At 39.2% G+C, this 15,654-nt stretch overlaps 1 protein-coding gene across 5 annotated transcripts in view; it reads right to left on the bottom strand.

The window, feature by feature from the left end:
* The window catches only part of IPP (intracisternal A particle-promoted polypeptide), a 54,370-nt gene that overhangs the window by 28,349 nt on the left and 10,367 nt on the right, over window positions 1–15,654 (bottom strand). For all 5 annotated transcript variants that reach the window (XM_024247370.3, XM_054535522.2, XM_054535509.2 and 2 more), the window contains exons 4-6: window positions 8,735–8,890; window positions 7,017–7,184; window positions 761–898 (exon numbers count right to left, since the gene is read on the bottom strand). In XM_024247370.3, coding sequence (XP_024103138.1) covers window positions 761–898; window positions 7,017–7,184; window positions 8,735–8,890 — 462 coding nt within the window. The remainder of the gene's footprint in view (window positions 1–760; window positions 899–7,016; window positions 7,185–8,734; window positions 8,891–15,654) is intronic.

Below are 15,654 nucleotides of genomic sequence, written 5' to 3'. Positions count from 1 at the left end.
GCATCTACCACCTGCCCAAGAACTGATGCATCTGCCCAACAAGCCTCTGCCCTGCAGGTGCTCAGGTCCTCCTGTACCATCCCCCGCCTGAGTGCCTCCTTAGGATGGACAGCCCAGGAGCACCCCCTCCAACCCCTGACCCCCTGACCCCTACCTACACCTTCCCCTAAGACCTTGCCCAGCCTCCAGAGTATACAGATTAAAGCCAGTTGGTTTTTAAAAAAAGAACGTAAAGAGCTGAAAAGAGGGAAAGAACATCTCCAAAGTCATCAGAACCCAATAATTTAAATAATATTAGCTATCTTTACAAACACTGCATATTCTCACTTCTTTGTGGGATCTAAAAATCAAAACAATTGAACTCATGGAGATAGAGAGTAGAAGGATGGTTACCAGAGGCTGGGAAGGGTAGGGTAGTGGGGGTGGGGAGGGAGGAGGTGGGCATGGTTAATGAATACAAAAAAAAAAAAAAGAATGAATAAGACCTAGTATCTGATAGAGCAACAGGGTGACTATAGTCAATAATTTAATTGTACATTTAAAAATAACTAGAAGAGTATAACTGGATTGTTTGTAACACAAAGGATAAATACTTGAGGAGATAGATATCCCATTTTACATGATGTGATTATTACCCATTATGTGCCTGTATCTCATGTGCCCCATAAATATATATACCTATTATGTATCCACAAAAATGAAAATTAAAAATAAATACATAAACAATATTAGCTATCTTTAAACTGAACAGCATAATTACCCAAAGCATAGATAGCCCCATAACACACACACACTCCTAAGCCACAGCGGGGATGATTCATCGAAGCTACAGTTGTCCACTGTTTAGTAACTGGATCATAGCATTCAGTACAATCAAAAATCATTGAATCCTTTTCACCTGAGTTAAATAAAAGAGACAAATATTAGAAAGTTTAGTAATGCCAATAGACTAGCACCATAACACAATATTCAGTAGTATTCCCTATTGTCAAAAATTCAAACATGATGTCTGATTTTATACTATTCATTAACTTTGATTTGCCTGTCAAGCAGTATTTTGAATCTAGAGCACTGTCATTTATTAAAGCCCACTTATGAAACAGAGGCACAATTTTCCTATTACATATTTCTACCACCCAATCAAACAATCCACGTAATATTTTAGGATACAATTTGCATTTTAACACTTCTATATTTTTTTCACATATTAGTTTGGGTGGCTGGCCCTGGTACAATTTGAGTTTTAATGTAATCCTTTTCTAACAACAAACAGAAAATGAAATTTTTTTTTTTTTGGAGACGGAGTCTCGCTCTGTCGCCCAGGCTGGAGTGCAGTGGCACAATCTCGGCTCACTGCAAGCTCCACCTCCTGGGTTCATGCCATTCTCCTGCCTCAGCCTCCTGAGTAGCTGGGACTACAGGCGCCTGCCACCGCACCCGGATAATTTTTTGTATTTTTAGTAGAGACGGGGTTTCACCTTGTTAGCCAGGATCACAAGATCCTGACCTGGTGATCTGCCCGCCTCAGCCTCCCAAAGTGCTGGGATTACAGGTGTGAGACACCGCACCCAGCCTGAAAATGAAAAAATTTTAAAAAGATACCCAAATTTTCATTTTTTTGATATTTATTTATTTATTTATTTTTAGAGACAGAGTCTGGCTCTGTCACCCAGGCTAGAGTGCAGCGGCACAATCATCGCTCACTGAAGCCTCGAACTCCTGGACTCAAGCAATCTTCCTGCCTCAGCCTCCCAAGTAGCTAGGACTATAAGCATGTGCCACCATGTCCAGCTAATTTAGAATTTTAAAATAAGATATTTAGGAGTAAATCTAACTAAAGATTATGCAATGCTCTATGGATAACATTTATAAATTTTATTTAAAGTTTTAAATTATGGAACATCTAAATAAATGAAGAGATGAATAATGTTCATGAATTATAAGAGTCAATGTATCATGAAGATTTTTGTATTTAAAAAAAAGAGTCAATGTAAAGATGATAGTTATCCCCATATTGACTTATAGATTTAATGTATTCCCAATCAAAAAAATCCATTTTTTAATAGATTTGACAAACTGATTCTAAAATTTATATGGAAGTACAAAGGGCCTAGAAGAGCCAAGCATTCTCAGAAAAGAATAAGGAGAAACAGACCCATCATATATCAAGACATATAACAAAGCTATAGTAATTAAGAAAGGGATAGACAGAGACTAATGGAACAGAAAAGAAATTCTAGGAACAGAGACATACCTATATGATTACTTGATAGAAGACAGAGTTAGCACTACAGAGCAGTAGGGAAACAACAATCTTTCATGCTAGGATAATTGATCATACATCGAGAGGAAACTAATGCTCTACTGCATATTATCCATAAAAACTCAATTCCAGGTAGATTACTGACATAAACATGAATGGAAAAACTATAAAACTGTATAAAACAATGAAGGTATAGGTCCTTATGATTTGGAGTAGGGAAAGATGTCTTAAATAAGATGCAAGAAACATTAACAATAAAGGGAAAAAAATAAGAGATTTGACTACACTAAAATTAAAAATATCTGTTCATCAAAGGATACCATAAAGAGAATAAAAGATGAAGCAGCACAGTAGGAGATATTTATAGCATATATGACTTTATGAGGGTCTAGAATCCTGAATATAAACAAAATTCCTATTGTACAGAAAATAGTTAACATAGCAGGCCTAAAAATGCCTGTCCTTAGAAAGGCCTACTTGGAAGGTTGACCCTTTGCTGGAATCTGGGAATATGGCTGGTTAACAGTTCTCTCCACTGATACAAAATTTTCCCAAAATGGTAAGAGTGGCTCTCTGTGCTTAAACTGTACAAACAATGTGGTTTATGCTGAACACACGCTTTCCTTCTGAAGGTCTGGAATTTGGTATGTGCTAGGAGGAAGGAGGCTATGTGATCAGCTGCCTGCAAAAACCTCAGGCACTATGTCTCTAATGAGCTTCCCTGGTAGACAACACTTCCTACATGTTGTCACAACTAATTGCTGAGGAATTAAGCATGTCATGTGTGACTCTACTGGGTGAGGACTCTGGAAAGCTGTCAACTGGTTCCTTCCAGACTTCATCACATGTGCCTTTTCCTTTTGCTGATTTTGTTTTGTACATTTCACTATAATAAATCTTAGCTGTGGATACAATTACATGCTAAATCTTGTAAGTCCTTTTAGCAAATCACTAAAACTGGGAGTGGTCTTGGGAACCCTGATACACCTACAAATCAACAAAATAGACAATTTTAAAAATGGACTAAAAATCTAAAAAGTTACTTCTTGAAAGAAGAAATCCGGCTGGGTGTGGTGGCTCACACCTGTAATTGCAGCACTTTGGGAGTCCAAGGTGGGCAGATCACGAGGTCAGGAGTTCTAGACCAGCCTGACCAGCCTGACCAACATGGTGAAACCCTGTCTCTACTAAAAACACAAAAATTAGCCGGGCGTGGTGGTGCGTGTCTGTAATCCCAGCTACTTGGGAGGCTGAGGCAGGAGAATCACTTGAACCCGAGAGGCAGAGGTTGCAGTGAGCCGAGATCACACCACTGCACTACAGCCTGGCACAGAGTGAGACTCCATTTCAAAACAAAAACAACCAACCAACCAACAACAACAAAAAACTGGCCAGGCATGGTGGTCTATGCCTGTAATCCCAACTACTTGGGAGGCTGAGGCAGGAGAATCACTTGAACCCAGGAGGCGGAGGTTGCTGTGAGCCGAGACTGAGCCACTGCCCTCTAGCCTGGGTGACAGAGTGAGATGCCGTTTCAAAAAATAAAAATAAAAATACAGGGTGGTGGCTCACCCTGTAATCCCAGCACTTTGGGAGGCCAAGGCGGGTGGATCACCTGAGTTCAGGAGTTTGAGACCAGCCTGGCCAACATGGCGAAACCCCATCTCTATTAAAAATACAAAAAGTAGCCGGGCATGGTGGTGCGTGCCTGTAATCCCAGCTACTCGGGAGGCTGAGGCATCGCTTGAATCCAGGAGGCAGAGTTTGCAGTGAGTCAACATCGCACCACTGCATTCTAGCCTGGGCAACAGAGCAAGACTCCATCTCAAAAAATAAATAAATAAAATAAAAATAAAAATAAGTATTTTATGTAAGTAAAAAGCAAAAAAAAGAAAAAGTTAATAACTATATATCTCAAAACGTTAAATATAGAGTTACCATATAACCTAACAATTCTACTCCTAAGTATATACCCAAAAGAAATCAAACTTATGTCTACACAAAAACTTTTACTTGAATATTAAGTGGAAACAATGTAAATGTCCATCAACTACAGAATGAACAAACAAACAAAATATGATTATTTCCACACAATGAAATATTATTCAGCCATAAAAAGAAATGAAGTACTGATACGTGTTATGACATGCTAAGTGAAAGAAGTCAGACACAATATTATATGATTGCATTTATATGAAATGTCCAGAATAGGCAAGCCATAGAGACATAAAGTAGATTAGCAGTTACTAGGGTTTAGGAGGAGAGATGGGAAGTGACTGCTGATGGGTACAGTGTTTCTTTCTGGGGTGATGAAATGTTCTGGAATGAGATAGTGGTGAAGATTGCACAACTTTGTGACTATGCTAAAAACCACTAACCTATATTCTCTAAATGATGAATTTTGGTATGTGAATTGTATCTTAATTTTAAAAACCCAACATTTAGAATATGAACCCAGATATGTATGTATCGGGAAGAAACGAAATCAAAATGTTAACTGTGATTATTCTGGGTGGTATGATTATGGCATAAGGGATTTAAATTTTCTTTTTCATACGCTTCTGTTTTAGCAAAATTTTCTACAACAAACCTGAATTACTTTTATAATTTTAAAAGTATTTAAAAGTTATATATTAAGGAATATCTTAAGATAGCAATGTTGACAGTATTAATAGCTAGCGAAGTCATAGCAGTTTTGAAGAGCCTCTGTAAGCACTTCTGTGGTATCAGGGGAGGGAATACATACATATGCAAGTGTCACAGAAGGACCTCTGACCCCAGGTTAAACAGAAGAGTTCAAGTGATAAAACTATGCATAATTGACAAAAGACACATAAAAGGAATTATTAAAGTTGTAGTCAAACACTATACAGAATTGTGCTCTTTATGCAGACAGGAAGTTATTGCTTAAAATTCTAATTTCTTTGTTGGAATTTTCTGATGCACGTGTCATTTCTTGATTTAATAAATAGTTCTGAGTTATATACCCTCCAAAGTAAAGATAAAAATCAAATAGTTCCTATATCGCCATAATTTAAACTGACAGTACCATAGTCAGAAAATATTTATAAAATTTTTGGGTGGGGATGGCTCACCAAACCCTGGCCCACTAAAAAATAAATAAATAAAATAAAAAATAAAATAATTACAATTTTTTTTTATATACAGTCTGGGTGCCATGGCTCACATTTGTAATCCCAGCACTTTGGGAGGCTAAGGCAGGAGAATCACTTGCGCTCAGGAGTTCAAGACCAGCCTGGGCAACATAGTGAGACCCCATCTCTAAACAAAAAAAAAATTGGCCGGGCATGGTGGCTCATGCCTGTAATCCCAGCACTATGGGAGGCTGAGGCAGATGGATCACCTGAGGTCAGGAGTTCGTGACCAGCCTGACCAACATGAAGAAAACCCGTCTCTACTAAAAATATAAAATTAGCCGGGCGTGGTGATGCATGCATGTAATCCCAGCTACAGAGGAGGCTGAGGCAGGAGAATTGCTTGAACCCGGGAGGCGGAGGTTGTGGTGAGCTGAGATCATGCCATTGCACTCCAGCCTGGACAACAAGAGCAAACTCCATATCAAATAAATAAATAAATTTTTAATGAGCCATACATGGTGATGCATGCCTATAGTCCCAGTTACTTTATTGTTTAATAATTCATAAAAATAGTTTTACAAAACACCACGATTTCGACCAAGAAATATATCCTACTATTTTGTTAACTTGGTTTTTACGTATCCAGTATCCATACTGCTTGGTTTATTAAATGAATCATAATGCAGCTTTCAGAATTTAAAAGAATTCTATCATAAATATTGATCTAAATTTTGATGCCACTTTTTTTTTTTTTTTTTTTTTGAGATGCAGTTTCGCTCTTGTTGCCCAGGCTGGAGTGCAATGGTGCGACCTCGGCTCACTGCAACCTCCGCCTCCAGGGTTCAAATGATTCTCCTGCCTCAGCCTCCTGAGTAGCTGGGATTACCGGCACCCGCCACCATGCCCAGCTAATTTTTTTGTATTTTTAGTAGAGACAAGGTTTCACCATGTTGGCCAGGCTGGTCTTGAACTCCTGACCTCAGGTGATCTGCCTGTCTCAGCCTCCCAAAGTGCTGGGACTACAGGCATCAGCCACTACGCCAGGCAGGTGCCATATTCTATAAAAAACTTTTCTTTTCTTTTTTGAGAGAGGGTCTAGCTCTGTCACCCAGGCTGGAGTACAGTGGCATGATCATGGCTCACTGCAACCTCTGCCTCCTGGGCTCAAGCAATCTTCCCACATCATCCTCCCAAGTAGCTGGGACTACAGGAATGTGCCACATCTGGCTCATTTTTAAATTTTTTGTAGAGATAAAGTCTCAATATATTGCCCAGGATGGTCTCAAACTCTTGAGCTCAAGTAATCCGCCTGCCTCAGCTTCCAAAAGTTCTGGGATTACAGGTGTCAGCCACTGCACCCCGCCACAACTTTTCATTAAAACCAAACCTAAGTATTCTGGCTTGTGATAAATCACAGTATTCATCTGATATGAAATATTCACCATCTTGCCCTTCTCCTTCTGCTTGCCCTTCTCTTCCCTTTTTCTTCCTTCCCTCCCTCTCTCCCTCCCTCCTTCCTTCCTTCCTTCCTTTCTGTAAATACTTATTGAGGACAATTAGATATATGTATATCACATAGCAACATATAAATCATAAAGCATATTAGAATATAGCCAACAAGACTAATAAAGAAAATAAGACATTTTTATTATTACCTCCAATAGCGTAGACCATCCCTCCCAGAACTGTTACTCCCAGCCCACTTCGAGCCTGATGAAGTGAAGACACAGTGGTCCAGTACTGGCTAAAGGTGTCAAAACGTTCTACACAGCTGAGGGCTCTGCTATCACTCCAGCGACCCCCCTGCAACCGAGTATATCCACCTAAACAAAAGAAGAAAAGGTAGTAATGAAAATCTAGTGTTCTACATCTAAACATTTAGTATAACTACTATATAACAAGAAATAAATGGTTTAGAAATTACTTTCTCTATATACATATAATGTAATATTCTTAAATTTGCCAATTCCTGAAAGATTGTGGCTTAAATACAGTAAGAAGGTTAGCCTCAGTGTTTTACCACTTGGTCTTGGTTATAAATAGAATATTATATGAAATATAAATCTAGGCACTGCTTATCTGTTAAATTAGGAAAGTTTCATTATAACTTTCATTAATGTCTTTTTCAATTAAAAATAGTGAGTTGAAAGCTCTGTGTGTATGTGTGTGTGTGTGTTTGTGTTTGTGGCAGGGTTTCGCTCTGTCACCCAGGCTGGAGTGCAGTGATGTGATCACAGCTTACTGCAGCCTCGATCTTCCCCCATCAACCTCCTGATGAAATCCTTGTTTTGACTATACATCCAATTGGCAAAAAAATTTTAAGAAGCACCCAAAAGCATTATACTTAAATATTAATATATATGTAATTATATATATGTAAATTATAAATTATCTCATACATAAGGTACTTACATAAAAACAGTATTACATATACAGATCTGGACTATATATATGTATCAATATGCTATATATTATATGTATTTTTAAATGCTGATAAACTTTAATGCTTTTTTTTTCTTTTTTTGAGACAGGGTCTTGCTCTGTTGCCCAGGCTGGAGTGCAGTGGTACAATCTCTGCTCACTGCAACCTCTGCCTCCTGGGCTCAAGTGATCCTCCCACTTCAGCTTCCCAAGTAGCTGGGACTACAGGCACACACCACCACACCAAGCTAATTTCTGTATTTTTGTATAAAGACAAGGTTTCATCATGTTGCCTAGACTGGTCTTGAACTTCTGGGCTCACACAATCCTCCCACCTCTGCCTTCCAAAGTGCTGGGATTACAGGCCATGAGCCACCATATCCAGATGTAAGTTTAATGCTTTTTAAAATAAAAATGAAAAGAAGTTGTAATATGTGGCAGGGCACAGTGGCTCACGCCTGTAATCCCAGCACTTTGGGAGGCCAAGGCAGGCGGATCACGAGGTCAGGAGTTCGAGACCAGCCTGGCCAATATGGTGAAACCCTGTCTCTACTTAAAAAAAAAAAAAAAAAATATATATATATATATATATATATATATATATTTTAAGTTTAAAAACTTGAGATTTATTTTCTTTATTTTTCACAATAATTCAAACTTTTTACTTTTAAAGCAGCACTTCTTTAGTCACTTATTTGATAACTGGATAATCTACGAACTCAAAGGTTTAGATCACAGAATAACAGATATCAAATGAATAGCTATTTCTTTTTAGACATATTTGTCATAATATATAAATGCAGTTTATAAATCTGTAGTCTGTATGTGAAATTAAATATGCCTCTTCAATACACCCACATATTCTGACATGTATAGTAATAACAACAAAATATTAAAAAGGTTTGATCTGGAACACAAATATAATTTCTATTACTTTTTTAAGGGCTCTCACCTACTGCATACAGGTACTTTCTTGCTTTCTTCCGAGGTCGAACCTTAGATGTCTGCAGAAAACTACAAAACTTGTTCTCTTTGGGAGATTTGCATACTTCACAGTACTCTTTCAGAAGTGTTTGTAATGCAACACGAAGATTAAAATCGGATACTCCTAAAGCAATATTTAAAAAGACAACGTTTTAAACAATTTTTAAATAATATTGAAAAAACATTTCTATAAAGATAAGACACATTTAACAATCAATAAATAAAAAATCATCATCAAACAATGGTGTTTGTTTCCTACAATACCAAATATTGGTACTGACTATTTTAAGGAAAGTATTTTCTTCACTAATGAAGAACAAAAAAGGTTGTTGTTAAAATATATGCTTCATATATAAGCAGAATAGCAACTAAAAAATATATATGCTTCACAGTATCCCCCCATGCATAAGAATTTCCAGGCCAGACGTGGTAGCTCACGCATGTAATCCCAGTACTTTGGGGGGCCAAGTCAGGCGTATTGCTTGAGCCCAGGAGTTAAGAGACCAGCCTGGCCAATGTGGTGAATGAAACCTTGCTGCTACAAAAAATACAAAAATTAGCCGGGTGTGGTTGCACATGCCTATAGTTCCAGCTACTCAAGAGGTTCATGTGGGAGTACCACTTGAGCTCGGGAAGCAGAGTTTGCAGTGAGGCAGGATTGCACCACTGCACTCCAGCCTGGATGACAGGGTGAGACTCTGTCTCAAAAATAAAAAAAAAAAAAGAAGAAGAATTTCCAAATAAAGATTGCAAACTGAAACAAGATCACAATTATCTAACAAAATTTAAAAATTAAAATAGCCAAAAATTCTATACTTACAACATAACAAAAAAGATATAAAATTATATCATTAACATTTAAGAATGATAGACAAAGCAAGAAAAATAAATTCTGGTGGCATGAGTACCATATCCTAAAAGGATTATGCATATGATGAGGTAGGTTGTCCTTGCTCAAGGGTGCTTAGCTGAGCAGGTAAACGGGATGAGAGTCAACCTGTGTTCATTTGCCAAGTTGTAAGACCTGTTCTCCCTGAAAGGGCACTATTTTCTAATTTGCACAAAGGCATTATAAATGCTAGCAAGAGATTGTCTCCTATCCTTCCATCTCTAATCTTTTCTCTGTATCCCAGACAAGAAGCAATATTGAAGAAAAATGGTCAACTAACAAAATCTTGAGAATTCTCACTAATAATAATTTGCAGACAGAATCAAGAGTGAAAAGCAGAACTAAGAAAAGTTGAGGAACAAAATCATTAAAAGGAAAAGTCTTTACAAGACCATCAGTTAAGGTAGAAAGGATCACCTGGATTTGCTCTCTAACAGAACACTGTGGTAGCCAAAGTCCACACTAGTGGGATACATCTCTGGCTAGATTAAGTAGACCCAGATATAATATAAATAACAAGAACTCAATAGAGAGATATCAAAGTCAAGTTCCTAAGTAAGGATCTCAGCCCTAGTGGATCTCTAGTCTTCAGCCACCCTCATGCCTCAGGCTAGAAAGAAGTGGCAAGGGCCAGCACAGGGCCTCATGCCTGTAATCCCACCACTTTGGGAAGCTGAGGTAGGAGGACTGTTTGAGGCCAGGAGTTCAAGACCAGCCTGGGCAACACAGTGAGACCCTGTTTCTACAAAAAATTTTAAAATGAGCTGGGCATGGTGGTATGAACTTTTAGTTCCAGCTACTCTGGAGGCTGAGGAGGGAGGATCACTTGAGCTCAGGAAGTCAAGACTTCAGTGACTATGACTGCACCACTGCATGCCAGTGTGAGTGACAGAGTGAGACTCTGTCTCAAAACAAAACAGAACAAAGGTGGCAAGAACACAACACATAGCCTTCAAATTTTAGACTAGAGAAAACAAAGTAGTTGTACTAGGTAGAAAGAGTGCCAAGGAGAGTTAGTTCTTATATTATCAGCACAGAGTTTTGAACAGAGTTGACATGAACAACAGTTCAGTATGAGCAAGATATCAAGAAAGAGCATATGCCTTATTAAAGTACATCCCAGGGCCAGGTGTGGTGGCTCACGCCTATAATCCCAGCACTTTGGGAGGCCAAGGGGGGCGAATCATGAGGTCAGGAGTTAAGAGATCAGCCTGGCCAACATGGTGAAACCCTATCTCTACTAAAAAATATAAAAATTAGCCAGGCATGGTGGCACATGCCTGTAATCTCAGCTACTCAGGAGGCTGAGGCAGCAGAATTGCTTGAACCCAGGAGGCAAAGGTTGCGGTGAGCCAAGATCACGGCCACTGCACTCCAGCCTGGGTGACAGAGCAACACTCCGTCTTGGGGGAAAAAGAAAAAAAGTACATCCCAGGAAAAAGAAGATAAGAGATTGAAGAATTCAGTCAGAAGAAAACATCAGCTACAAATAGACAGACTCCTCGTAAGTGCTTCACACGATACAATTGTTTAAGAATGTAGGTCCTGGCCGGGCACGGTGTCTCATGCCTGTAATCCCAGCACTCTGGGAGGCTATGGCAGGTGGATCACCTGAGGTCAAGGGTTCAAGAACAGCCTGGCCAACATGGTGAAACCTCATCTCTACTAAAAATTACAAAAATTAGCCGGGCATTGTGGTGGGCACCTGTAATCCCAGCCACTCGGGAGGCTGAGGCAGGGAGAACTGCTTGAACCCGGGAGGGGGAGGTTGCAGTGAGCCGAGATCACGCCACTGCACTCCAGCTTGGGCAAAAGAGCGAGACTCCGCCTCAAAAAAAAAAAAAGAATGTAGGTCCTACAAAACAAGAGCTCAAATACACATGAGATGCATCGCTAAGAAAACAAAGTAAGAAATGAAATGACAGTATTGTAGAGTTAATAAATTAGAAACAATAGATATGACTGAAAATCAAATTACTGATGTGGAGGAAAGCCTTGAGAAAATAATTGTGAATAGAGAGAAAAAATACTATAATATTAGAAGATGATAAATATGAATGACAAAGAAGTTCCAATAAAAGGAAAAAGACTACCAAATGAAACATTTAAAGTATTTTTATTTGTTTATTTATTTTGAGACAGAGTCTTGCTCTGTCGCCCAGGCTGGAGTGCAGTGGTGCGATCTCGGCTCCCTGCAAACTCCACCTCCTGGGTTCATGCCATTCTCCTGCCTCAGCCTTCCAAGTAGCTAGGACTATAGGCGCCCACACCCACGCCTGGCTAATTTTTGTATTTTTAGTAGAGACAGGGTTTCACCGTGTTAGCCAGAATGGTCTCAATCTCCTGACCTCGTGATCTGCCTGCCTCAGCCTCCCAAAGTGCTGGGATTACAGGTGTGAGCCACCATGCCTGGCCTTGAAACATTTAAAGTATTTAGAAATTTCACACAAGAAAATTTCCCCAAAGTGAAGGAAAAACTAAAATTTCAAAGAGAAAAGATACATGGCAGTCTAATGAAAAAATGATCAACTTCAAAACAAATCAAGAATAATGAAACAGAATTCCTTAGACATTCAATCAGAAAAATCAAGTCATGGCCAGGTGCAGCGGCTCACGCCTGTAATCCCAGCACTTTGGGAAGCCAAGGTTGGCAGATCACAAGGTCAGGAGTTCGAGACCAGCCTGGCCAATATGGTGAAACCCCATCTCTACTAAAAATACAAAAATTAGCCGGGCATAGTGGTGCACGCCTGTAGTCCCAGCTACTCAGAAGGCTGAGGAAGAAGAATTGCTTGAACCCAGCAGGCAGAAGTTGCAGTGGGCTCAGATCGCACCATTGACTCCAGCCTGGGTGACAAAGCGAGACTTCATCTCAAAAAAACATAAATAAATAAATAAGCAAGTCATTTAAAAAAAACCCAAAATCCAAACTATGCCTTACAAAGTTTGAGGAGAGGAGACACAGGAGAATCATTATAATTCAAGAATATTGGCCAGGAATGGTAGCTCACGCCTGAGCACTTTGGGAGGCCGAGGCAGGCGGATCACCTGAGGTCAGGAGTTCAAAACCAGCCTGGCCAATATGGCGAAACCCCGTCTCTACTAAAAATACAAAAATTAGTCGGGTGTGGTGGTGGGTACCTGTAATCCCAGCACTTTGGGAGGCCAAGGAGGGTGGATCACGAGGTCAGGAGATCAAGACCATCCTGGCTAACACAGTGAAACCCTGTCTCTACTAAAAATACAAATAATTATCTGGGCGTGGTAGAACAGGATTGTAGTCCCAGCTACTGGGGAGGCTGAGGCAGGAGAATCACTTGAACCCAGGAGGCGGAGGTTTCAGTGAGCCAAGATCACACCACTGCGTTCTAGCTTCAGTGACAGAGCGAGACTCCGTCTCAAAAAAAAAAAAAATTTTTTTTTTTTGGTAGAGACAGGGTCTCACTATGTTCAGCCCAGGCTAGTCTCAAACTCCTGGTCTCAAGTGATCATCCCGCCTTGGTCTCCCAAAGTGTTGGAATTACAGTTGTGACCACCACGCCGAGCTTACTGTTGTTTTTATATTTCTGTATTACCTAAACTTTTTATAATGAGCATATTCCATTTAAAGATAAGTAAAATCATTCTCTAAAATATAAGAAACAGACATATAATCAAATATCTAATAATATTAAATTGCCTAAATTATTTCAGTTGTAAGTACAATAATATATATACTATGGAAAAAAATCTACACATTTCATGTAATATAACTTAACCATTTAAGATTTTGCTCCCTCTGAATTTTATAGTCTCATTTTTCTATACAAGTTGCTTATATTTTCTCCAATATGATCAAAGAGGAAAAGTTTCAAAGTTGAAAAATATTATGGTTGCCTTAAAAAAAAAAATCAATTTACTTCTCCCTTGATCCTTGCAGTATTTTCCTTCACTGAAATACCACTAGATGATAACTACTGGGTATGCTTAAAAAACACTTCAGGACTTGAATTAGACACTCTTACTGTGTCTAATTATAAATTATAAATTATAATTTTAAAAGGCCGTAGGAGGCCGGCGCGGTGGCTCATGACTGTAATCCCGGCACTTTGGGAGGCTGAGGCAGGTGGATCACGAGGTCAGGAGATCGAGACCATCCTGGCTAACACTGTGAAACCCCGTTTCTACTAAAAATACAAAAAAAAAAATTAGCCGGGTGTGGTGGCGGGCACCTGTAGTCCCAGCTACGCGGAAGGCTGAGGCAGGAGAACGGCGTGAACCCAGGAGGCGGAGGTTGCAGTGAGCCGAGATCACGCCACTGCACTCCAGCCTGGGCGACAGACAGAGCGAGACTCCATCTCAAAAAAAAAAAAAAAGAAAGAAAAAGCTGTAGGAAAACATGTCCCATTTCTAGGGGAAACTGCCTTGCTCCTAGCAGAAGAAATTTCTGTTAGTACTCTGTGTCTGCTAAACTTGGAAAAACCAACTCAATCATGAAAGCTTTTGTCCCACTCCTAAATTCTCACCTGATTCATGCCAATGTGTGTCTGGATAATTTCTCTCCCTTGTTTAAGCATTTAAATAGTGTATTCCTATACACAATTAAATAAGGAATAAGATGTATTCCTTATTTGTGAATATACCTACTTGCTAAAATGTATTTGTAACCCCAAAATTAATATAGTAGTCCCCTTATCTGCGATTTTACTTTCCATGGTTTCAATTACCCATTAATATTTCCAAAATATTAAGTGGAAATTCCAGAAAAAAACAATTCTTTTTTTTTTTTTTTTTTGAGACAGGGTCTGGCTCTGCCACCCAGGCTGGAGTACAGTGGTACAATCTTGGCTCACTGCAGCCTCAACTTCCTGGGTTCAAGTGACCTTCCCACCTCAACCCCATGAATAGCTGGGTCTACAGGCACATGCCACCATGCCCAGCCAATTTTTCTATTTTTTGTAGACACAGGTTTCACCATGTTGCCCAGGCTGGTCTTGAACTCCTAGGCTCAAGTGATCTGCCCACCTCATCCTCCCAAAGTGCTGGGATTACAGGCGTGAGCCACCGTGCCTGGCCCAGAAATAAACAGTTCTTAAGTTTTACATTAGTTTTCATTAACAGCCTAACACTGTAACACAATACCTAGGTCATTCACCTCATTTCATCTTATCACATAGGTACTTTATCATCTCATATCATCACCAGAAGGGTAAGGACAGTATAATAAGATATTTTAAGATAAAGCATATCCATATAACTTTTATTACAAATATGAACATAATTGTTCTACTTTATTATTAGCTATTATTAATCTCTTACTGTCTCTAATTTATAAATTAAACTTTATCATAGGTATGTATTTATACGAAAAAACATAATGTACATTAGGTTCATTACCACCTACAGTTTCAGGCATCCACTGGGGGGTTCTTAGAATGTATCCCCCATGGATAAAGGGGGACTACTGCACTTGTTCTTTTGCAGTCATTCACGGACATGCACAGAGTGGCAAAAAATTTAAATCACCCTACATGTACTTTCTGGGTGAGGTCAAAGTTTCACTCTGCCTTCTCATTTCAGCTCTTATGCTATAAACAAGTATCCTTTTCCACAGTCTATTTAGTGTCATTTTTTTTTTTTTGCATTTTTGTGCTTTTTGTTGGTAATTTTGCTGTTTAAAATGGCCCCTAACCATAATGTTCAGTTGTTACCTAGTGTCCCTAAGTGCAAGAAAGCTATGAAGTGCCTTACAGAGAAAATACCTATGTTAGATAAAGTTTCATTCAGGGATGAGTTATAGACTGGTGGTCATGAGTTCATTGTTAATGAATCAATAATATATAATAAATAAGGTGGTTTTAGACAAAAACCTATATAGGCCGGGCGTGGTGGCTCACACCTACAATCCCAGCACTTTGGGAGGCCGAGGCGGGTGGATCACGAGGTCAGGTGATCAAGACCATCCTGGCTAACATGGTGAAACCCTGTCTCTACTAAAAATACAAAAAATTAGCTGGGCG

This window comes from Pongo abelii, chromosome 1, assembly GCF_028885655.2.
Source record: "Pongo abelii isolate AG06213 chromosome 1, NHGRI_mPonAbe1-v2.0_pri, whole genome shotgun sequence".
Lineage (NCBI taxonomy): Eukaryota > Metazoa > Chordata > Mammalia > Primates > Hominidae > Pongo > Pongo abelii.
Note: the sequence above shows the minus strand (reverse complement) of the source record. Positions and strands in the feature narration are given on the sequence as shown.